Here is a 24,820-nt window from a genome sequence, read left to right on the forward strand (position 1 = left end):
AAGGGAGAATATGCAAACTCTATATCGAACCCACGACCTTCTTATTGTGAGGCACGAGCACTAACCCGTTCCACCGTGCTGTCCCCAATGTATTTATTTTGAAGAAAAATAATATGCTAATATCTCAACTGACTTTCATGTGGTTTACCTTTTTTGTCGAGGTCAAAACGTGCTAATACACTTTTTAATTTAGAGTATTACCAGTGTCCTTGTTTCTACTGTTAGGATTTGTGTGTGACTGACTGAATCCAGCACAATGTGCAGGCATTATTTCAGTTGTGTTCTGTCAACAACTATGAAATGCTCTGGGACTTTGACCCCCCAACCTGGCTCATGTTTCCCTTCTACCTTTTCATGTGTCATGTATTCATTCAGGGTGGTAACTTGGTTGTTGGTATACATCTGTGCCATACCTAATGTTCCGTACCAAAAAATGTGGTGAAAAATACATGTACTGTTAAACTAGTATACTTGCGGCGTTTTTAACGTTATTTCAATGTCTCATTCCCATCATTTTTTGCATGGAAACCTTTCTCGAGAAACGGGGCAATCTTAATTTTTTGGGGCGTGATCCTGCAAACGGACTAACAATTATAAAGGCATCTCTTAGGAAAAGCCAATAAAGCTGGGCAGAATCAGTGTAATGCTTTCAATAATTCGGGGAAAAACAGTATGAGGAAACAATTTATCTCTTTTGCATAACCACAGAAGCTGGGCAGAATTAGTATTGCTCTTTCAATAATTACAGGAAAACGGTATGATGTAACTATTACAATTATATTTGTTACACATGGGTGAGCGATATTGACAGCAAAGTACAAATATAAAAACATAAGGATCCTTCTACCTCAAAATTTGCAACGGTACATTTTGTGTCACAATATACAGTATAGTATACATATTTATCCCAATTTTTTACTTATTCTAAATTTCAAATTATATATTTACTTCAATTTACTCTTTCCTTTTATTTTCCATTAACATTGCTCAGGTGCTTTTCTTAAAACAAACTTATTAAATTTTTTAAATCACTGAATAAGCCATCCATTCATTGCTGTATATTGTTCATTCTTTTCTCTTTATTTAGAAAATGGTGATTCTTAAACACAGGATATGAACACAATTCAGTGTAATACCGTATAGTGTCAATACATACAAGATTCTGTGTTTTGCAAAAATTAGGAAAATGTGAAAAAAGATAGTATTAAAACAAGCTCTGCTTCTTTTTCAGTCATGTTGAATAGCAAAAATGTCACCACAAGACGTTCATGTTACAGTGTTTGTGAAGCATTTCAAAACAAATTAACCAAAAGAATACTAAGATAAGTGGAAACTGCATATTAAAAGCATTGTAATGTTTAGCATTTCAAATTAAATAGTATTGACAAATCCCCCTTGGTGTCTTGATAAATTAGTGTGAAATTAAATGTAAGTAGTGGAGCAGATTCTGCTATAAGTTAAGTACCCCATGTGCAATTAGTGAAAGAGAATGAGGATGATTGCATGAGTGTGACAAAATCTAAATCTCAGTTGTAACAACAGGAGTGACTCCATGAACGAGCATTGTTGGCCCCAAGTTTCGACTCAGCAGGTCCACCTGGTGCAAGTAGGCCTGGTAGCGGCTTGTATCCGCGGGCGGGTGTGGCAAATACAGGAAGCGCACAGCAGGCTGGGGTGCTCCTTGTAGTAGGATAAAATTGTTGACGGCGTGGATGTACTCATCAGTCAGCTGAGCAGCGTTGTTGGGGTATGTTTCAGTCCAATCTCCGTTCTCATCTGCTACCTTGCCCTCCCTTTTTTGGCTAAGCCAGTGTAGTGCCACCACCTTGTCCCAGGCCACCATCTGCACCTGTGCCGATATCCTGAGCTCCTTCAGCATCTTTTGAAGCTTCGCCTCTTCCTCATCCTGCAGACTGATGCCTTCTTCTACACAGAGGAAGAGGCGAAGGCTGGCTTGGCTCCACGCACGGCTTTCATGCAGCACACAGGCCAGCTGCAGCAGAAATAGAGAGCAGATATCCACATAGCTGCGGCTGTCAGGTCGGAGCAGATTTAAGGGCCAAACGTCGACAAATGGTCCCGCAATGCCTTGGTGAGGGCCAGCCTTTCTTGATAAGCCTAAAACTTCTTCCCGGTTGAACTGGCTAAAATATCGAGCCAGTGTCACATTTTTGCCCATTTTGACAGCATCTGCAATCATGGAGACATACTCCTCTTCCTCTAAATCTTTGGGTTCATCAACATCACGTATGTTAGGGAATAAAGCGGACTGTTTGTTTGGGCACACTGAATCAAAGCTACTGCCAGGAGACGGAATCATTTCGCCATGGAGTTGGTCTTGAGGAGGGCAGTTGTCATAGAAACCTAAGACAAGAGTGTTTGGCCTCATTCCGCCTAGGGACAATTATGGGAAATTATTTTTGTAAATTTGAAATCAAGTTAATGAAATGAACAATTAAGAGACTGTACCTACCGAAGCCTGTGATGAACAGCAGATTCTGGACTCCACGTCGAACGGAGTCGGCTAGGGTGAGGTTAACAAATGCCTTAATTTTCAGATGGTCTACTAAGGTCAACCATGAATTGTACCGGCTCTGTAAAGGATCAGACGGCAGCTCATCTGTCGAACCACACAAAGTCAAATGTTTGATTAAGGCTTTTTTTTAATCACAATGTGTTAAAACGTGCAGGTTTGAATCCAAATATTTTAACGTGTAGAGGAGCCACCTGCGCCTTGACTAACAGAAAGGTGTGATGTCTTCAAGGCAGGCATATATGAGGGGGCAGTCAGAAATGTGAAGGGGTCATTATGTAAATTTGGTTGTTTGCTTCAATTCGGTTATTTGCTTCAGTAGGGGCCTGATTTACTAAGATCCAAATACCATGCAAAATACAGCGTGAGCAATTTTTATAAAATAGAGTACTATTAGTAGGTGTTTCATGAGTGATGATAAATCACATTATCAATAATTATTTGTATTTTCTCCTTTGAGTATTGTGTGCATTTTACATCTGTATATATTTTGCGTATTTATGAAGACAGAGACACAAAATCGATTGCATGCCTTATTCTGTTCACTTAAAAGACCCAATCCACTTTGCACACGTGTAGATCATCAGCTTTGCACGCATTTTAGTAAACGCAAACCTTTAGTAAATCAGGACCTGTCTGCCCAACTCCAACCAGGAGAAGAGGATTGTACCTTCACACCTGTACAACTTGGGTGTCCCAGCTGAAGACTAAGCTCCTGCTGGTAGCTCTTAACCACATGTAGGTGGCAAATTATCAAAACTAAAGAAACCAAAGTAAAATAAATGAAATCAAGTGTCCTTCTTCCACATTTTATCAATCATCACAAAATTTTACTTGATGGCCTAATTTTTAAAATGGATTTAACCTCATTAGGACTTCAGTCAGTCAATAGTACAGTAGTATTATGAATAATACAAAAACAATCTCAAACTAGTTTATCATCAGGTCAGCTGCATCATGCCTCAAAGTCTCTGCATTTTCCACTCATTCCCTTAGACAGAAACTTTACAATGTCTAGAGCAGTGGTTCTTAACCTTGTTGGGGGTACTGAACCCCACCAGTTTCATATGCGCATCCACCGAACCCTTCTTTAGTGAAAAATAAAATGTGTTTCAAATTCAAGACAAAGTTATATGATCTTTTACTGGTGCACAGCCATGCCTGAACATCACCTTGTTCAAAGAACAAAACTAACACAGTGGATGAACTCATAACAAATTACACACCTGCTAATCAGTTTGGGTTCTGCTGTTGCCGTATCCCTAATATGCCGATAGGGAGAAGTTTTTATGTACACGATGAGTGGAGGCTTCACCGAACCCCTGAGGCCGACTTACCGAACCCCTAGGGTTCGATCGAACCCTGATTAAGAACCACTGGTTTGGAGTGTAGGCAGTGCGGTTAGGTTTTTTACGTAGTTGTGTTTAACTGTAACAAGTAACAGGGAGTCAACAGTTCCTCCTGTTCTTTTAAACTATTGATTTCATTGTGTACTCTGACCGGTAAGCATGAGATGCTCACATTGACGCAGATAATTGTAGCCTACACATTTGTTTTCATCACAGTTTTAACAGGAATAGCAACTGATAGCCCTTTTTGACGAAACGGCTCGTTTCAAAAGAACACCAAGCAGCAAATACACACAGCTTTAACTTATAGTCTCGATGTCCTGATCGATGGCTCGCCTGCTGATGGCATCATATTGCATCAAAAATAAAAGTCATCTTCACTTTTCCCTGGGCGTTCACATATTACGACAGAAAGCGTTAAATCATCACCTTTTTGTTTTGGCGCCGCTGTTGAGAAATTCAACTTCCTCATCTCACAATGAAAAGCATTTGATTGGCTCACCTTTGTGAGTAACCCCCACCCGCTGTCATATTGTACACTATTAAAGAACTGTGATTGGATGTATTCCAAAATTTGTCCCAACCATTTACAAGACAAAATTAAATATGAATAGATTTGGTTTGACAAGTTTTCGTTTAGTTTTCAATTAGTCGACACTGCTTTACGGAGGGCTGTGCGCGTCTGTGTGCTCGGCGTCTCGCGTAGCCTGACAGGTGATTGGACAGAAAAGAGTGGAGATGACATACTAGTGTTGTAGCGTGTACCTTTTTCAGCGGATTTGTCCACTACCGCGGATAATTTTGTTAACTTGTAACATTTGTGGGTACATTAAAATGTACCTTCTCAACTTCAAACTGTTTGATTTGAGGGGGGAAGACATTTAAGGTGGCTCTGCCCCCTCTTGCCCCTACTGTAAATACTTACCAAGTAATCCTAGCTTCACATGACCCAGTACGTAGAGCCCACTCTTCTTTAAGTCATTAATGAATGTTAGCAGGCCAACACAGCTGCGAGGGTTTGCCACCATTAGAAGAACCTGAGGCCTCCAGAACTTAACATGGTCCTTACGCACATCCAACATTAAGAGGTACTTGCGGACCTGAGAAAACACAAGTAGGGGGTGGATTCCTGCATAATGTTATTTCATTACGAATTGAAGTTGTGTGTTTGTGTACCTGGTGGAAGATGAGTGCTTGACTAATGTAGCCCCAGTTGCTGATGGGGCCCAAGTAATGAATCACCATTAGGAGCAGCAGCATAAATGCTATGCTGGCAAAAGCATAAATGGCACTGATCAGGAACATCATGACCAAGCAGCCAAGAATGCCCAGCATGCAGGTGTGCCACGTGAAACATCGAAATGAGGGCCTTAATTCGAGAAGAACAAAAAGGAAAGCATGTAAAATTACAACTTCTAGAGCAAAATCACAGGAGGGGATAAACATCTTTATCCCACAATGGGTACATTACAGAATGTCTTTTAAGCGCAGATTTAAAGAGTCCACAACAAATTATCAAAAGTAGCGCTGACATCATGAAAGTGCTACCCCTCGTTGCGCAGTCCCGAATGGGGTTCAAACCAAAAAGGTATAAAGCATAAAAACAAGAGGGAAACATTGAAGAACACAAGGACAGTTGCAACCAATTGCCACAAGCGACAAAAGTAAAATGCAAAAAAAAACAAAGTTTTTAAATTTTGACAATACTGTACATACATATCACATACATATGACTGCACCATTCATAGATAAATGATAACAAAATCATTCAATATTCTTGAGTGTTCATTACTGTTCTTAAGTTTAAATTATTGTGTGGCAATATGGAAAAAAATCATTAAAAAATCTAATTTCACTCTAACTATACTGCTAACAAGGGCAGTTTGGATACTATATATTGCTGTTTATAAAAGGTACATGGAGGAAGAGGAATGCTCATAATCAAGGTTCCCAATAAAATTGATCCTGAATTCACGTTTTGTAAAAAGAGGCATTTTTTATAATGCATTTATTTTTTCATTACAATGTTTCTGTCATTTGTAACTCCAGTACTTATTATTTGAATCATTTGTATAGGATTTTTTTTTTTATCATGTTACTTATTACGATACAAAGTTTCTGTAAATGTGTGCTCCATTTTGTATGAGTAAGCTTTCTACAAAATGTATGAACTTTACCTTTACACATTATTAGTGCCATACATAGTGGTACTGCCAAAGTTCACTTTGATTAGATTATTGTATCCCTTATAAGAAAATAGGAACCTGTTAACCTTGAGATGTGAAAAAACTATCAGTCACGGCAAAGACACGGACTATATGAGTAAGCTTTAAATAAACTCTGCTTCTTCCTACTCCTTTTCGGGCAAGTTGAACTGTGCAGGTATTAACATGTGATGTATGCAGGTATAAACATGTGATGTACTTACGTGAAACTTTGAGGCATGTTCAAAATAAACCATTACAAAAAACAGCTACATTATGTCCTGTGCCAGTTGAAATAATGGCTAAATTCTTTACCATACCTAAAGTTTGGCGCTGACGCCCACTCCAAAGCCAAACAAGCCAGGTTCACAGCAGCATACACCAACAAGAAGAAGATGGTCACAATGCCAGCAATGGTGTTCAATTTTCCAGCAAACAGCACCATCTAGCGGCAAACAATTAATCATTTTCTTGCATAGTTTCTAAGTAGATTTATATAGCTTTATTCTTAGCAGCCACACAGAAACAGTGGACAAGTACTTTTTACCCAAAATAAGTATGTTATATTATATATCATTACAGTTTTAAGTATTTTGTTTGGGGCTATGCTAAAATGAACGAGTAGTGCAACCTTCTACCTGTACAAGCAACCAGGAGACAAGCACCGAGGCCCAGGGGTTACCACTGGGGGATGTCTTCCTTGCTAGAGCCAGGACACCACCTGCAGCATTTAATAAAAAAACAAAAAAGAGTCAAACACAAAGTCAGCCTGTCTGTTCCTTTTCCTGGTTCTTAATCAGACAAATAACTGAGTCATCGGGCACTGGTGCTTGAACAAAACACACGCTGATAGGGTTTGTGTCTCTGCGGAGAAAGTCAACACTGCAGGCCATCTGTTTTGAAATGACGCTCTTCAAATGAACATGCCTCGCTCAGGAAAACTAAGACATAATTAATAAGAGTTAATTTTCTAGCACTTCTCACATATTCATACGTTCAGATGTCTGACTGATAAATTGATGACTCAGCAAGGGTAGACATTGTAGCTATGAACCTAGCTAGAGGACAAGATATATCATTTAGCAGTGAGCATGACCTTGGCTATTTCCATGAATCATTTCATCCTTTCACGTTAAAGAAAACTGCCAGGAGATTAATCAATTACAGTGATATCATTAGATGATATTTAGTATGGCAAACTAAAGCATGAAATTGATGAACAAATACAAACAGGTTGTCTCACCAAACAGGTCGTCTTTGGAGAGGGCGTACAGGATTCTGGAGGCTCCTATGAGATTACTCATGGCAGCGGACATGGCCGAGGAGTAAATACCGACTGTGACAAGAGGCGGCCAAATGTTGATGGCACCCATGAAGCTGTAGTCTCTTTGAAGAAGGCGACTAAAGATGAAGGATAAAATTCCCAAAATGAAATTAATACTGGGTTTTTTTATTTTTGGTTAGGCGCACACTACAAATATGTAAAATATTTTAAATTCAGTCTGAATGGCATTTCTTCTAATTAAGATATTTTTGGGGGAATTTAGGATTAATTTTATTTTGGTATATATCATATCCTATTCACAATTCAAATTCATTGTTTGCTAAAACATACTTGGCAGATAATTCTGATATCTGGAAAGCAGTGGCAACCATCTCAGCTGTTGCCCCCTTCCAACTCCACTGGGGGGACCCAGAGGCATTCCCAGGTCTGCTTTGAGTCCCAAATGGTAAAACATGTAGGGGTGAGTGGGTGATTTTGAAGTGTCATTAATGTACACAGGCACACAAAGGATGCCGGCACTTTAACAAACATACCCTCTGAAATAACGGAGGCTTTATGAATGTGATGAATTAAAATGTCAAACACTTCTGACTCAATCTTCTTAACACTCCTGCGCTCTCCTGGGGAGGAGCTGAGTATCATTCTGAAAGGTTAAATTATTTTCAATCAGGCACATGTTTTACCTTCCAGTCATTGACACTGACGACATAACTCTCAGGCAATATCATTCCTGATAAAGACTAAAATACAACAACGTTGTCACCACTGTGATTGTGTATATGTGTGTCTAACCGTTCACAAGAGGATGCAGCCAGCAGAGCTAGCAGGTTGTATGTGATGAAAGTTGTCAAAACAGCGGCTAAGGTTCCTCTGGGGATGGAATAGCTGGGGTTTTTCAAGTCACCTGTGGACAACATAATAGGAGGCATCACTATCAAACCTCTTATTGACACATTCTGTCACTCACAGACAGCTCCTCAGATCTCTCTCAGGATATGCTGAATGCTCTAATTATAGACGGGTTGTTTTTTTACCTGCACTACAAAAAAGGTCTGTACCTTAATTAGAGACAGGCTATAATTGGACATAGGCTCATATACAGTACAGACCAAAAGTTTGGACACACCTTTTCATTCAATGTGTTTTCTTTATTTTCATGACTATTTACATTGTAGATTGTCACTGAAGATGTATAAATTATGAATGAACAAACGTGGAGTTATGTACTTAAAAAAAGGTGAAATAACTGAAAACATGTTTAATATTCTAGTTTCTTCAAAATAGCCACCCTTTGCTCCGATTACTGCTTTGCACACACTTGACACTCTCGAGGAGCTTCAAGAGGTAGTCACCTGAAATGGTTTTCACTTCACAGGTGTGCCTTATCAGGGTTGATTAGTGGAATTTTTTGCTTTATCAATGGGGTTGGGAACATATGGTGAGGTTGTGAAAGAGAAGGTGCGTCTAAACTTCTGGCCTGTACTCTATATAATAAGTTACTTTTTTAACTTGAGTAACCTGTATTTCTAACGTAGTGGCAATCCATTTGTGACGGCGGAGGCAATAAATGGTCATACTTGTATAGCGCTTTTCTACCTTTTTAAGGAACGCGCTTTGACACTATTTCCATATTCACCTATTCACACACACTGATGGCGGGATGGTGTCAATAGGTTGTATTCACTGAACGTCACGTCCAGCTCATTAACTATTCGAAACTTGAAGTAGTGGGCTTGCAAGTGTCTGTTGTCAAAGCGTTCCGGGCTTTCTTCTTGAAGAAAAATGCCCTACGCTTGCTTTGTTTCAGCCTGTTGGAACCACTCAAAACGCAAAAAGGATAAAAGTTTATTTTGAGTTTTTTATAGGGTAATCAAGCAGGACGAAAGATGTCAAGATTTTATGAAAAACAACAAAAAAAGTGTCACACACACACGTCCAAGAGAGCAAATTGAGTCGAAAAACGCACAAGTTTGCAGTGATCCCTTTGTTAAAAGTTGATTTGATTTCCTTTAACATTTACTACTTCCCATTTACTGTAGGTATTCTCTGGATAACATTTGTCTTATGTCTTCTTTCAGAGTTCCTAAAAACGAATTTTTGCTACGAGTGTTTCGTAAAGCACCAACTGGGGGAGTTTATATAACAAAGTAAATGTGAGCTTTTACCAAAGGCAGCAATCATAAATTAAGCTTTCAGCACATACAATTTTGACTTCTATAGTTATATTTTGATAAAGACAGGAAAAAAATACTCAAACAGCACGTGCAACAAAAATGGCTGTAGACAAAGTTAAATCATAAATGCAACCTCAACTGTGCAAAAACGATGAATGATTTAACCAGGAGAGTCTTGATACCAATTTCCTTGAACCAGCCACACATAAAGAAAGTGTAGACCTCCATGTTTTTTTAAGTTTTCATATATTTTGTCACATACAATATCTGGAGCACCAGATAGTTCGACAGGTCTGCGAACGCGACCGACGGATAATCGTTGAGATCGCTCAACAAATCTTTTTTTTGACAACGTACGATAAAAGGATAGATTACTGTAGATTGCATAGTTAGATGTTTTATTCTGATCTGCTTTTAATGCAAAGAGCTAAGCCCCTTGCATACTCAGTTTGCTGCACAGTAGCAATGTTGGTTTGGTGGCCCACCACTTTGTTTACTTCCGTTCAAAACTCACATGATGGAATACAATCTATCCATCCATCCATTTCCCACCGCTTATTCACTTTGGGATCACGAGGGGCGCTGGTGCCTATGTCAGCTACAATCGGGCGGAAGGCAGAGTACACCCTGGACAAGTCGCTACCTCATCACAGGGAATACAATCTATGTAATATATAATTTACATAATTGGCTAAGACATGCATTTAAAAATGTTTACATTCATTTCAGGACAAATGTGTTGTTGGTTCCAACATATCTTTTTTGTTACATAATGTTTTGCTGTATTTTTCAAAAGATGCCAAATTACTACAATGTAAAAACTGGCTGCCTTTTGTTCATTGTTTTTTTTACAAATATTCTTCCCTACCTGAATGTTGGAATTTAGTTTGACAGAAAAGTAAACAGTCCTTTAATTAGAGATGAAAAAAAGCTTCCAACTTGAGGTTGTTTGATATTTTTACAGTAACTCCATTGTGAAGACTAAGCACAAAAGGGAAAGAACAGAGTAAATCGTTCTTTCTTTCTTTAGTTTATTTCGAACATGAACACATCAATAATGCATTGGTCTAAACTGGAAAAAAAAAAAAAAAACATCCAGAAAAAAGGCTGGCTCGAGACCCAATGGCTGAGCCAGAAGACAGCCTAGCTTCAGATGGGTTATACTTGTATAGTGCTTTTTTACCATTTTTAAGGAACTCAAAGCACTTTGACTCTATTTCCACATTCACACACTGATGGCGGGAGATGCCATGCAAGGCGCTAACCAGGACCCATCGGGAACAAGGGTGAAGTGTCTTGCTCAAGGACACAACGGAAGTGACTAGGGTGGTAGAAGGTGGGGATTGAACCAGTAACCCTCAGACTCCTGGCACGGCCACTCTCCCAACTTCACCAGGCCGTCCCTCAACAGGCATTGTGATCGGTTTAAACTTGCACAAACGCTCAACAGATTATATTTTAACTTGTGTAAATGACTATCTTACCAGACATGTTGGATCCTGCCATGATTCCTGTGCAACCGTTGAACATGACTGCAAACACTGTGGCAAAACTCATCATTGTCCCAGTGGTGTAGTCAACAGTGTAACTGGCTACAAGGAAACAAAAAGGACCACTTATACAGGTGTTGTGGAGCTAAGAACTAAAAAAAAAAAAGTATTGTACTTTATCATATGTTGTTTGTACAGATATACCTAATGGAAACCTAGGCCAGTCAACATCAAAACCATGCAAAAACGTACACCATAGGTTGCCATCCAAGGTATGGAGTCGGAGGCCAGTATAGTTGGCGGTCGCGTGGGTGGAGCCGTTTATAGCAGAGGTTTCTGGAAGTGTGATTACTCTGGGCCCCACGATGTAAAAACTGCTAAAGATGGATGCCAAGACAGTTGCGACGATAAGAAAAATGATAAAAGCGGCTTTGGCGTAAATATGGGCCCCTACCTGTAAAAAACAACAGTGGAGCTATTAAAAAAAACTGATTAATAACAGAGCAAGGTATTAATAACATGATTAGGGCTTTTTTATTGGTGCATTCGTTATATGCAGTTTGACATTTTTTCCATGGGTCTTGGAACATCACCCTCATTGTATTTCAATTTCACTTAATTCTAAGGGAAGGGAGTCTTTTGAATAGCGTTCTTTAAGTTTACAATAAAATGACAATGAGTGACAAATATATTAAAAAGCCATTCTCACCAAGCAGACAATGAAACAAATGAAGAGCAGGATTGTGCCGTAGAGCAAAGACCACCAGTATCCGGAAGGCAATACCCGATAAGAGCCTCCAACAACTGCTACACTCTCTGAAACAAACCAAAAAATGAGTTAGACACAATCGTACGTGCATCAAGACGTGACTAGAATTTGCTCGGTCCACCAACCTTCTGGGACGCCAAAAGCAGAAATTATGGCTTCAACCAGACCCAAAACATAAAGAGCACTGCCGCACACATTTGCAAAGAAGAACATGATTCCAATGCTGCCGCCAAACTCTGGACCCAGCGCTCGACTGATCATGTCTGGAGGTTCTTCTTAAGGAACCTTTTTCATGCAAACCACAAACACCATAGTACAGAGTAGGGCTGGGCGATATATCACGGGTTTATAGAAAATGACTATATCGTAATATTCGAGTATACGTTCTCACGCAGTTGCTTTTAGCTGCTGGCATTACACTACAGGCTCTTCCCACTCCTTGTCTCTCCTTCTCACAGACAGCAAGCGCACAAACTTACGTCACATACTGTCAAGTCATACGTCACATACGTAAACGCCCTGGCCCAGCAGAGAGGTAGCAGCCTGGCTAACGTTAGTTGTGATGCTAGCGGAGTGTTGCGAGCGGTAATACGAGAGAAAGAAGATGCGAATCTGGTAACAAATGAAGGAAGAATTAATTCCCAAGAAAAACAGCAAGGGGTCCACCGTCTGGCGGTGGTTCGGCTTCAAGTGGGAATATGTCAAATAGACAACTTTAATTTGTCAAGTGTGGGAAACAAGCAGTTCTCCCAAAAATAGCATTACTGCTAATGTGTAGCATAATTTGAAAAGTCACCTGCTAATAAGTGAAGTGAATTATATTTATATAGCGCTTTTTCTCTAGTGACTCAAAGCGCTTTACATAGTGAAACCCAATATCTAAGTTACATTCAAACCAGTGTGGGTGGCACTGGGAGCAGGTGGGTAAAGTGTCTAGCCCAAGGACACAACGGCAGTAATTAGGATGGCGGAAGCGGGAATCGAACCTGTAACCCTCAAATTGCTGGCACGGCCACTCTAGCAACCGAGCTAAACCGCCCCGTTTATTAAATAAAATTTTGGTCAATTGACTTAGTTGTGATTTCTTTCTCTGCATGAAAGTTTAAAATGAGCATATATTAATGCAGTATGAACTAGAATGTTTTAATGTAAACACATAGAATCATCATTCTGCTGTGATTATTGATTGATTGAAACTTTTATTAGTAGATTGCACAGTTCAGTACATATTCCGTACAATTGACCACTAAATGGTAACACCCGAATAGATGTTTCAACTTGTCTAAGTCGGGGTCTACATTAATCATTTCATGGTAATGTATATTATAGATATCAAGTGTTCATTCAAGGCTAAGGCAAAATACCGAGATATATATCGTATATCGCAATATGGCCTAAAAATACCGGGATATTTAAAAAAGGCCATATCGCCCAGCCCTAGTACTGAGTAAAGCGATTCATAACAATTCGTAGTAAGGATGACCAAAGAAGGATACAGTAGGCACCTCCTGCATCTAAAGCACCATTAGTTGAGATGGCACAAACAGAAAGGACAGTCATTGTGATGATGATGTAGGCCACTAAGAACATGGCAATGGACTGATAGAGTCCTGCTTGACCCACAACAAATCCTGCAATAAGAGATAAGTTTGGCTGTTTAATTTATTTATTTTGGCGCAATATAAAAAAAAAACCTGTAGAATTAACATTTTTTTCTGAAACATTAATTGATTATACCAACCTTTTTATATAAAACGTCCTGGATGTACCTCACAAAAGTATCAATTGCCTAAAAATGACTATGTACCTAAATGTACTAAAAAAAAAAAACACTTTCTACCTTTCTATTTTTAAAAACACAATACATGGATACAAAGTACAAAGAACCATGATGAATATTCTGAATTTATTCCATCCATTCATTCATTTTCTAGATCAGTGTTTTTCAACATTTTTTGAGACAAGTCACATTTTTTCCCATTTAAAAATCCAGAGGCACACCACCAGCAGAAAACGTTAAAAAATTAAACTCCACCAGGTCTTCCTCGTGCCTTATTTTGAGTTTGTTGGTGTTTTCCTGTGTGTAGTGCTGTAGTTCTTGTCTTGTGCTGTTATTTTTGGTGTTTTCCTGTAGCGGTTTTATGTCTTCCTTTGAGTGCTATTCCCCGCACCTGCTTTGCGTTAGCAAGCAATGCTATTGAAGTTGTTGCTATTCTTCTTTGTGGGGACATTGTTGATTGCCATGTCATGCACGGATGTACTTTGTGGAAGCCGTCCGTCTCTGCTCCACACGTTGCAAGTTTTTTTCTGTCGTCCAGCATTCTGTTTCTGTTTACTTTGTTACCAATTCAGTTTTACTTTCATTTTACATAGCCATCACTATAGTTTAATGCCTTTTCCTTTTATTCATTTTTGGCTTAAGCGTTACATACCTTTTTATACCTACACGCTGTGGTCTGCATATTAGGATCACAGTTCTACAGCCAAGTTCTACACAGGACGGACACTGAGGAATGGCACAGTATTTACAGATTATAAATTATTCATTTCCCCCCCCCCAAAATTTTTTGGGACCAATTAGGTGAAGTTGCATCATTTCCCACGGCACACTAGTGTGCCGCGGCACAGTGGTTGAAAAACATTGTTCTAGATCAGAGGTCACCAACCTTTTTGAAACCAAGAGCTACTTCTTGGGTACTGATTAATGCGAAGGGCTACCAGTTTGATACACACTTAAATAAATTGCCAGAAATAGCATATTTGCTCAATTTAACTTTAATAAATAAATCTATATATATAAAAAAAATTGTATTTTTGTCTGTCATTCCTTCGTACATTTTTTTTCCTTTTATGGAACGTTTTTTGTACAGAATAAATGATGAAAAAAACACTTAATTGAACGGTTTAAAAGAGGTGAAAACACGAAAGAAATTAAACTTAAATTTTGAAACACAGTTTATCTTCAATTTCGACTCTTTAAAATTCAAAATTCAACCCCAAAAAAATGAAGAGAAAAACTAGCTAATTCGAATCTTTTTGAAAAATTAAAAAGAAATTATTTATGGAACATCATTAGTAATTTTTCCTGATTAAGATTTATTTTAAGATTTTGATGACATGTTTTAAATAGGTTTAAATCCACTTTGAAATAAGATTTAAATTTGATTTGACAAGATTTTCTAGATTTGCCAGAATATCATTTTTGAATTTTAATCATAATAAGTTTGAAGAAATATTTCACAAATATTCTTCGTCGAAAAAACAGAAGCAAAAATGAAGAATTTAAATAAAATGTATTTAATATTCTTTACAATTAAAAAAAAAACTTGAACATTGATTTAAATTGTCAGGAAAGAAGAGGAAGGTATTTAAAAGGTAAAAAGGTATATGTGTTGAACAATCCTAAAATCATTTTTAAGGTTGTATTTTTTCTCTAAAATAGTCTTTCTGAAAGTTATAAGAAGCAAAGTAAAAAAATAAATGAAATTATTTAAACAAGTGAAGACCAAGTCTTTAAAATATTTTCTTGGATTTTCAAATTCTATTTGAGTTTTGTCTCTCTTAAAATTAAAAATGTCGAGCAAAGCGAGACCAGCTTAATAGTAAATAAATAACATTTAAAAAAATAGAGCCAGCTCACTGGTAAGTGCTGCTATTTGAGCTATTTTTAGAACAGGCCAGCGGGCAATCATCTGGTCCTTACGGGCTACCTGGTCTCCGCGGGCCCCACGTTGGTGACCCCTGTTCTAGATAATTTTATTTATCTCAACATAATGAAATATAACTTACTTCACTAATTATTATTTCTTTATTTTTAATGTTATTAGCTATGGAGTATATTGATAATATATTGAGAACAGAAATTGAACAAAAGTTTTTGCAACTGATATGTAAAGGAATAGGGGTAGGATTAGCAGTAGTCCCCTGGCCATGTGGTTAGCATATACCGTTTGTTTGCCAATGAATGATGAACCAGTAGAAGACACATGTTCCTCTTACTTACCAATTCGCAGGAACACGACAACGCTAAACATAGACAGCAAAGTTGGAATAACAACCCCGAGAAGCACGCCAAGTTTTCGGGTGGTTTTGATGATGGCGGTGGGGGGAGACCGAGGAACGTGGTGCTCCCCGGCCCACTTGGCCTTCCTGTTTGCGGCTACATCATTCACCTCCGGACCGGTGCTGGTGGTGAGTCGATAGTTTAGAAGTGGAGTCTTTTCAGACATTGGTCGAATATTTTCCTGTCCTGTCTCAGAGTTACTAAAAAAACAGAGTGACTGCTAATCGAGCTGCTCTGGTGCGACTGTTAAGTTTTCTCATTTGCATTTAGCTAATTGAGCTCACCTCAAGAGGTGGGAGCATCGATCCAATTGTCGATGTCGTCGATACCAGGGCAGTATCGGCATTGGGTCGATACTATTGGGATACATACACATTCTGTTCATATACAAGTACATATACATACATACACTCATGCACATAATCACGTTTCATCAAACATATATCAACGTTGTTGCCCTAGTGTAAACTGGGTAACACATGGCATATTGACAAAGCTTAACCCATTGTTACTACAACAATCTACAAGATTAATATAGGTTGCCTCTCTCTCTTCCACTCCATCTTTCGGTATTCCCTTTTTTTTTTTTTTAATCTTTCTAGTTATCATTTTGTGTACGTATTGTTGCATTTGAACAGCTGTATTGTTGATAATAGATGTAAACTATTGGTATTGTTCATAATCAATAGCGCTTTTTCTATTGGTATTTGGATTGCTCCAGTTGTAGTGTAAAAATGCTCATTGTCATTTCTATATTATTATTTACTTCACTAACTGCTTCTTTGCTATCACTTTTACGATCATATTTGTACATATGGTATGTGCTGGTGTTGTTCTATTGTTGTTGTTGTTTTTGTTGTTATTGTGTTTTCTGTTGTTGTTTTTGTCTCTCTGTCTAATCCCGCTCTTATCTCCACAATTTCCCCTTTTGTCTTCATTTTTTTCTCTTTCTATCCCCTCCTACTCCGGCCCGGCTGCACCAAATGATAATATAAATACATTTAATAAAGTCAAATACAAATAAGGCAACTAGAGAAGTATCCTACACTTCTCTTTGTAAAGTAAATCTGAACAGCTGATATGGGCATCTACATCAATTATATGATTTGCCTGAGAGGCTGGACAGGACAAAAAATAATAAATAAATAAAAAGATACTATTGGGATAATAGCGATATTTTTCAGTTATTTTGTATGACTTGTTTTACAAACGTTTTTTGTTTTAGTGTTGAACAAATCTAAATATAATTATTATTTGCTTTTTTTCCTGTATTGTTTTAAAAATCCTCTTGTGCTACAAAAATGTTTTTGGTTAGTAAAAATTCAAAATAATGATGTCAAAGCATAGGGATATGGCACCACCTTATGGAATGTTTACAATAAACAGACAAAAATAAAATGACAGGCAATATTTCTGAATAATTTAAATACCACATCTTAACTTATAACTGCTACCAGCGATTGTTTCTTTGATTAAAAAAACTGTTGAAAAATGAACTATATTGACGAGCCTGTCTTTTGAACGGCTCATCGAAGGGTACGGCTCCCTCCAAAGAGCCATAAATCCCATCTTTAGACTTTAAAGTCTTTCAGAGGGATTTTTCTATACTCAGAAGAATATTGATGCGTTGAATTTACCTTGAAAGTTGGTACTGTAACCCAAACATTGAAAGCTTAGCCATTAAAACAGGTTAAATACTAATACTAAAACACTATCAGTAAACAACGTTCCACTTCCGAGGTCGGAAATCAAGATGGCCACATTATTATGCTAAGTCCACTCAACGTCCATTGCACCGGTCGCCCAGGGGGAGGTCCCCACATCCGCGGTCCCCTCCAAGGTTTCTCATTGTCATCCCATTGGGTTGAGTTTTTTCTTGCCTCGATGTGGGATCTGAACCGAGGATGTCGTTATGGCTTGTGCAGCCCCTTGAGACACTTTTGATTTATAGGGCTATATAAGTAAACTTTGAATGAATTTAGTTGAATCTACGAACGCTATTCTTGCGCTTGCTTTGTCTGAATATAAACTACTTATGGGAAAATATGCACTCTTTGTACAACTTTCAAACACGGCAGTGGAAGAGGATACAAAGACGCTATTGCTAGTGAGGTAGAACGTACAAACCACATGAACAAATATAGTTTACAAAAATACAGTAACCTTTCCATATTGAAACGTCCATTCATCATGATTTAGTGAACTTTTCTTTTTGGAACTTGGAAATTCCGACTTCCCAGTACAAACGGAATGAGATCGAGGTATTTTTATGGTGCGATCAAGGACTGCTGAACAGAGTAGAACAACACAATGCTTGCCAGAAATAACAAATATTACTAATAACAGATTTTATTTGTTGCACACTTTTCATTTAAATACATCTCAAAGGGCTACATTACAAACCTATATTTTAAACAATAAGAGCTTAGCCATTAAACAGATCAATCAATCAATCAATGTTTATTTTCATAGCCCTAATTTCACGAGTGCCTCAAAGGGCTCCACAAGCTACAACGAAATCCTCGGTTCAGAGCCCAAAAATGGCCAAGGAAAAACTCACAACCCAGTGGGACGTCAATGTGGATGACTAAGAGAAACCTTGGAGAGGACCGCAGTACTGGGTACCCCCCCCCACCACCCCCCCAGGGGAAACCGGATGCAATGGACGTCGAGTGGGTCTAACATAATATTGTGAAAGTCCAGTCCATAGTGGATCTAACATAATAGTGAGAGTCCAGTCCATGGTGGGGCCAGCAGGAGACCATCCCAAGCGGAGACAGGTCAGCAGCGCAGAGATGTCCCCAACTGATGCACAGGCGAGCGGTCCACCCCCGGGTCCCGACTCTGGACAGCCAGCACTTCATCCATGGCCACCTGACTTGCCCTCCCCCCCACCCTCTCCACGAGGGAGAGTGGGGCAGAGCAGAAAAGAAAAAAAAAACGGCAGATCAACTGGTCTAAAAAGGGGGTCTATATAAAGGCTAGAGTATAGAAATGAGTTTTAAGATGGGACTCAAATGCTTCTACTGAGGTAACATCTCTATCTGTTACCGGGAGGGCATTCCAGAGTACTGGAGCCCGAATAGAAAACGCTCTATAGCCCGCAGACTTTTTTGGGGCTCTGGGAATCACTAATTAGCCGGAGTTCTTTGAATGCAGATTTCTTACCAGAAAATATGGTACAATACAATCAACAAGATAAAATGGAGACTGTGTAGTACTTTATACATAAGTAGTAAAGCCTTAAAGTCACATCTTAAGTGCACAGGAAGCCAGTGCAGGTGAGCCAGTATAGGCGTAATATGATCAAACTTTCATGTTCTTGTCTAAAGTCTAGCAGCCGCATTTTGTACTCCAGACAAAATACTAAGCCTAAAATGCTATCAGTCAAGCAAAAGAAACACAAAACATCCAAAATTGTGGGTTTTCTAACAGTGTGTCTATTCATTTTAGTCAATCAAAGAAAAATAATTGACGTTTCAGTGTGTGTGTAAGTACTTTGAGCACATTCAACAATAAGGTGATAATAATAATGGGGATTATTTTGGTGATATTAACATTTTCGTAATGCTACATCCCTAACGCTGTATTGTTATGTTGTTTGCAAATTTAAGGAAAGCGTTTTTGGACGCACAATGTCTAGCTATCTGCTACAAACAAAATAGGTGCTTTATTGATGATTGATGTTGATATTTTCAAATGTCCATGCATATTGGATTTTTTAAAAAATGCATGAGAAAATATTTCAACTTATGCACTTACATAACAGTAATTATTTCAAAAATAACTGAGAAGTACGAACAGAATACTGTACAGCAGGGGCCACCAACCTTTTTGAAACCAAGAGCTACTTCTTGGGTACTGATTAATGCGAAGGGCTACCAGTTTGATACACACTTAAATAAATGACCAGAAATAGCCAATTTGCTCAATTTACCTTTAATAAATAAATCTATATATATATAAAAAATGGGTATATCTGTCTGTCATTCCGTCGTACATTTTTTTTCCTTTACGGAAGATTTTTTGTAGAGAATAAATGATGAAAAAACCACTGAATTAAATGGTTTAAAAGAGGAGAAAAAACGAAAAAAATGAAAATTATATTTTGAAACATAGTTTATCTTCAATTTTGACTCTTTTAAACTCAAAATTCAACCGAAAAAAATGAAGAGAAAAACTAGCTATTTCAAATATTTTTGAAAAAATTAAAAAACGAATTTATGGAACATCATTAGTAATTTTTCCTGTTTAAAATTAATTTTAGAATTTTGATGACATGTTTTAAATAGGTTAAAATCCAATCTGCACTTTGTTATAATATATAACAAATTGGACCAAGCTATATTTCTAGCAAAGACAAATCATTATTTCTTCTAGATTTTCCAGAACAAAAATTTTAAAAGAAATTCAAAAGACTTTGAAATAAGATTTTATAGATTTTCCGGAATAATTTTTTTGAATTTTAATCATAATGAGTTTGAATACATATTTTACAAATATTATTCTTTGCAAAAACAGAAGCTAAAATGAAGAATTAAATTAATATGTATTTAATATTCTTTACAATAAAAAAAAAAATACTTGAAGATTGATTTAAATTGTCAGGAAAGAAGAGGAAGGAATTTAAAAGGTAAAAAAGGTATATGTGTTTGAAAATCCAAAAATAATTTTTAAGGTTGTATTTTTTTTCTAAAATTGTCTTTCTGAAATTTATAAGAAGCAAAGTAAAAAAATAAATGAATTCATTTAAACATTTGAAGACCAAGTCTTTAAAATATTTTCTTGGATTTTCAAATTCTATTTGAGTTTTGTCTCTCTTAGAATTAAAAATGTCGAGCGAAGTGAGACCAGCTTGCTAGTAAATAAATACAATTTTAAAAATAGAGGCAGCTCACTGGTAAGTGCTGCTATTTGGGTTATTTTTAGAACAGGCCAGCGGGCGACTCATCTGGTCCTTACGGGCTACCTGGTGCCCGCGGGCACCGCGTAGGTGACCCCTGCTGTACAGAAACTGCCCATAGTTTTTCTAATGCACTGTGTACAACTTTTAAAAATGTTGTCTTTGATTAAACGGTCTGAAATATCAGTAGTGGTGTAAAATGAATAAATCGTGCATGGAAACAATGGTCTGGCCAACCATGTGGGCTTTTCAGCTGTGTAACAACAATAAGGATTTATTAAGACATATTATCCTTCCGAGGCGCAAAATGAAAATTGCAGTAAAAAATTGTTTTAAAAGCTTAGTTAAAAACAATGTCACAATATTTTTGTTGTGAAACATTTTTTTTTTTCACGCAACATCTTTTGCAGTGTACTATGAATCTAATACCAGTGGAAAACTTCTTCCATCTTTTTACTATTGAGAGGAACAAATTATGCATACTGTATACTGTACTGTATATTAGGGGTGTCAAACAAATGTCAATCAACTTTACATCCATTTCTGTAAATAAAAGTTCATGTTTTAGCAGTAACTTAGTTGTCATAAGTATTTTGTACTCAAATAAGTTATCAATAATGGCACAGCAGCCAAAAGGCAGGGGCTCCCTTAGAGATAGGGTGACTGTGAGAAGCGCTGTGATTCGGGAGGAGTTAAGGGTAAGTGAAGTGAAGTTAATTACATTTAAATAGTGCTTTTCTTTGGTGACTAAGCGCTTTACAGACTGAAAAGCCACTGCTTCTCAGAGCCAGATGAGGTGGTTCAGTCAGGTTAGGATACCCCCTGGATGCGTCGGTGGGGAGGTGCTTACTGTATTTTTTCGGACTGTAAGGCGCAGTGTGCCTTATAATCCGGTGCGCCTAATGTACGGAATAATTTTGGTTGAGCTTACCGACCTCTAAGCTATTTTATTTGCTACATGGTGAAATGATAAATTTGACCAGTAGATGGTAGTCACACATAAAAAGAAATGTGTAGACTGCAATATGACTCAAGTAAACAACACCAAAATGATATATGTTCCATTAAAAATATAGAACATTACTACACACAGCGCTCAAAAATCTATCAGAATGTTTTAGTACGACTTTGGTAAGCTATGAAGCCGCACCGCTTGATGGATTGTACTGTGCTCAACATACGAGTATCATTATGGTGTGTGTATAAGGTACGACATATTAGCTAGTGTTTTCTTTCACAATATGTTGCAAAAGCGAGTTTTCTTACCTTCTGGTACCTGCTGATCTGTATTTCAGGATCTTCATAAGTCCTGAAAGTTTGCGTGCATCCGCCTTTGTAGTCTGTGGCAACACCTTAGTCTATAAGCTTTTCTTTTTCTCTATCTTCTTGTTATGGGACATTCATCCTCCACTGTTGCCATTTGTAATATAAAGTAGTGTAAAGTTCTTACTTATATCTGTCAGTAAACTCACCATTAATGCGCTAAAACATACCGGTGTAGTGAGTTCACTTTATTCACCCAAGGAACTTTAGTCATTAGAGGGTTCTGGTCGGACCGTTTTTCACGCGACACATTTCCGGCGTTGTTGTAGCACTAGTGACCCACGGATGAGGAGATGCTGCTCCGTTATCGATTTAAGTAAAGTCTGAATGTCATTAAAACAGTTAGCTCCATCTTTTGACACTTCTTTCACTACCGTCCTTGCACGCTGCACCGCTACAACAAAGATGACGGGGAGAAGATGTTGTCGAAGGTGAGCCATGTAAATAAGACCACCAACAAAACGGTGCATCCTGAAGCGACTGTCAGAAAGCGGCTCGAAGATGATCTGTAAAACATAATCTATGCAACGTTTTGACCACAAGGAAGTGTTTTCAACTAAAAATGAAAATAAAAATATGACCCCTTTAATGCGCCTTATAATCCAGTGCACCTTTTGTATGAAAATAGACCTGACTAGACCCGCTCATCGGCAGTGCACTTGATAATCCGGTGCGCTTTATGCGGTATATAGAAGTATCATAGAAGCCCTGGGGAAGACCATGGGTCTCACAGTCACCATATCTCCAAGGCAGCCCCACCCGCTGTGTCATTACTGATAACCTATTTGAGTGCAAAATACTTCTGACAACTAAGTTACTGCTAAAATAGGAACTTTTATTTCCTGAAAGTGAGGGAAAGTCAATTGGTCTTACGCACACACTCATCTTTCACAGTAGAAGTGTCGCAAAAGTACATGTAAATAGACAGCTTATTGATAGTTCTTGCTTCACACAATACTGATTACATTTATTTTACACAACACAGATTAAAATACAGACAGACAGATATTTTTTGTACCCACAGTCAAATCACAATACGGACACAAATTAAAACACAGACACACAGATCTCATTACACACAAAGATTGAGATCCAGACACACAAATCAATACACAGACACGTGAAATGGATTACATGTTGCGATCTGCTGCTCAGATCTTCACGTGTTTGTTTTTTTCATTCTCTGTCTGACCCGTTTATTTCCTGTTTTTGTCCATCACTATGGTTACACATCAGTCCACCTGTTAGTCTCGCCCCGCACACCTGCTACTAATTTTCACCCTCCTATTTAAGCTCACCTTTTCTGTTTACTCATTCTCGGATCCTAATTTGCCCACGCGCATCAGTGACGACTCTCATCATTCGTATGTATTTTCTCGCTAGCTCTCACGCCAAGCCACTTTATTGTCTAGCTTTCATGCTAAATGTTTTGTTTACTCTTTTGTGTCCTCGTACCAAGTTCTAGTTTTCCTTGTTTTATCCTAGCTTTCACGCTAGCGTCTTTTGTTTACTTTTTTCTCTTTACACCAGTATTTTTGTTCATAGACTTTTGTTATTAAATACCCTTTATCTTACCTATGCTGTGTTCTGCTTCGACGCATCCACGGGAAAACCACACCGGCATTACAATGCCGAAGAAGAGTCACCACAGTAGGATCCGAGCATTAAAAAGTTTTTCCGCGTCTGGCAACCACGAGGAGACCTTCGACGAAGGCACATGGAGGGTATTCCGAGCGATGGAGGCTGAAACTCTCCGATGCAATCCAGACGAAAGCATGATGTGGGACCTGGAGGGAAGACTGGTTCCGATCGATGCTTCCGGGAGCGGTGAGTTTCCCTCCCGCAGCGCTCGCGCTCGTCCGCGTAGGCGGAAGCCGCGAAGTATGGCTTCGTCGGGCGACAGAGACTTGCCCACTCCATGTCTCCCTCCTCACGAACACAGCAACCTACAGTCAGCACACAAGACCCCTACACCATTGTTTGGGGACCCAATAACACACTTTGCTAACAGTTTTACCGACTGGGCAAATTCCCAACTTGTGTCCCGCGCAGATGACGTCATTTCGTCGACGCCCCCCGGTAACGCAAGCCCGTCCTCCAATGATGACGTCATCAACAAGGAATTTTTGGGGGAAGATTCGTTTTCTCAGCCATTTTCAAATGACAATAACATTAATAATAATATACAAAAGTATCAGGATATTTTTTCTTATTATTCTAGTCAACCTCAGTCACCTAGTTTTTCTTCTAACCCACCGTTTAAACCTCATTCTCTGCCCAAGTCCAAGGTTTTTTCTCCCTTTTCAAAGGGACACTCTGGACAATATAGAGGGGAGGGGTCTGCCTGCCTCCAAACCTCCCACCACCCTCCCTTATGGTCAGTCCCTGACCACAGGGAACGGGTCTGGGATTCCCGTCTGGAGGGGGGGGCTATGGCCTATAGCTGTGTTGCGGAGGTAGGGCAGACGCTACCTGTTCTTAAAACTGCTAAACAAAAACCTCCATGTAGGCCACCTTTACCTGTTTTTCGGCCCGCTAAACGCTTAGCTCCTCCTAGTAGACCTCCTCCACCTGTGTTCTCCCCGGTCAAGTCACGCCCTCTTAGACCTCCTCCACCTGTGTTCCGTCTGTGCCCTAGTTCTAGTTTTAGTCACAGTCTCTCTCAGAGTTCGAGTCCCAGCCTTCTTCGTAGCCCATGCTCTAGTCCTACTCGTAGACCGACTTGTA

General features: G+C 38.6%; 1 protein-coding gene across 4 annotated transcripts; it reads right to left on the reverse strand.

The window, feature by feature from the left end:
• Positions 1-1,059: 1,059 nt before the first annotated feature.
• On the reverse strand, positions 1,060-24,179 carry LOC133568443 (solute carrier family 12 member 9-like). Of its 4 annotated transcripts, XM_061920370.1 has the most exons (15): positions 23,669-24,178; positions 16,152-16,223; positions 13,301-13,435; positions 11,930-12,067; positions 11,745-11,851; positions 11,240-11,489; positions 11,030-11,137; positions 8,164-8,275; positions 7,330-7,487; positions 6,725-6,807; positions 6,407-6,531; positions 5,059-5,251; positions 4,808-4,982; positions 2,474-2,620; positions 1,060-2,394 (listed from the first exon to the last, which is right to left on the reverse strand). In XM_061920370.1, the coding sequence occupies exons 3-15, from the start codon at positions 13,392-13,394 to the stop codon at positions 1,520-1,522; spliced, it is 2,565 nt and encodes an 854-aa protein (XP_061776354.1). In that variant the 5' UTR covers positions 13,395-13,435; positions 16,152-16,223; positions 23,669-24,178; the 3' UTR covers positions 1,060-1,519. The 4 variants fall into 4 exon arrangements, with proteins under 4 accessions (XP_061776354.1, XP_061776353.1, XP_061776352.1 ...); XM_061920369.1 differs by lacking the exon at positions 16,152-16,223 and having other exon boundaries at positions 23,669-24,179; XM_061920368.1 differs by lacking the exons at positions 16,152-16,223; positions 23,669-24,178 and adding an exon at positions 15,808-16,141 and having other exon boundaries at positions 11,288-11,489.
• Positions 24,180-24,820: the final 641 nt, after the last annotated feature.

Source organism: Nerophis ophidion, linkage group LG14 (assembly GCF_033978795.1).
Source record: "Nerophis ophidion isolate RoL-2023_Sa linkage group LG14, RoL_Noph_v1.0, whole genome shotgun sequence".
NCBI classification, from domain to species: Eukaryota; Metazoa; Chordata; class Actinopteri; order Syngnathiformes; family Syngnathidae; genus Nerophis; species Nerophis ophidion.

What these genes read in the sequence shown, in the direction of transcription:
- LOC133568443 (XM_061920367.1), bottom strand. Translation starts at nt 16,033, where the DNA reads ATGTCTGAAAAGACTCCACTTCTAAACTATCGACTCACCACCAGCACC. An exon ending in CTGGCCTAGGTTTCCATTAG is followed by an intron (nt 11,138 to 11,239) that starts GTATATCTGTAC and finishes GTTTCCTTGTAG; the next exon opens with CCAGTTACACTGTTGACTAC. An exon ending in TCTCCTGGTTGCTTGTACAG is followed by an intron (nt 6,532 to 6,724) that starts GTAGAAGGTTGC and finishes GTTTGCCGCTAG; the next exon opens with ATGGTGCTGTTTGCTGGAAA.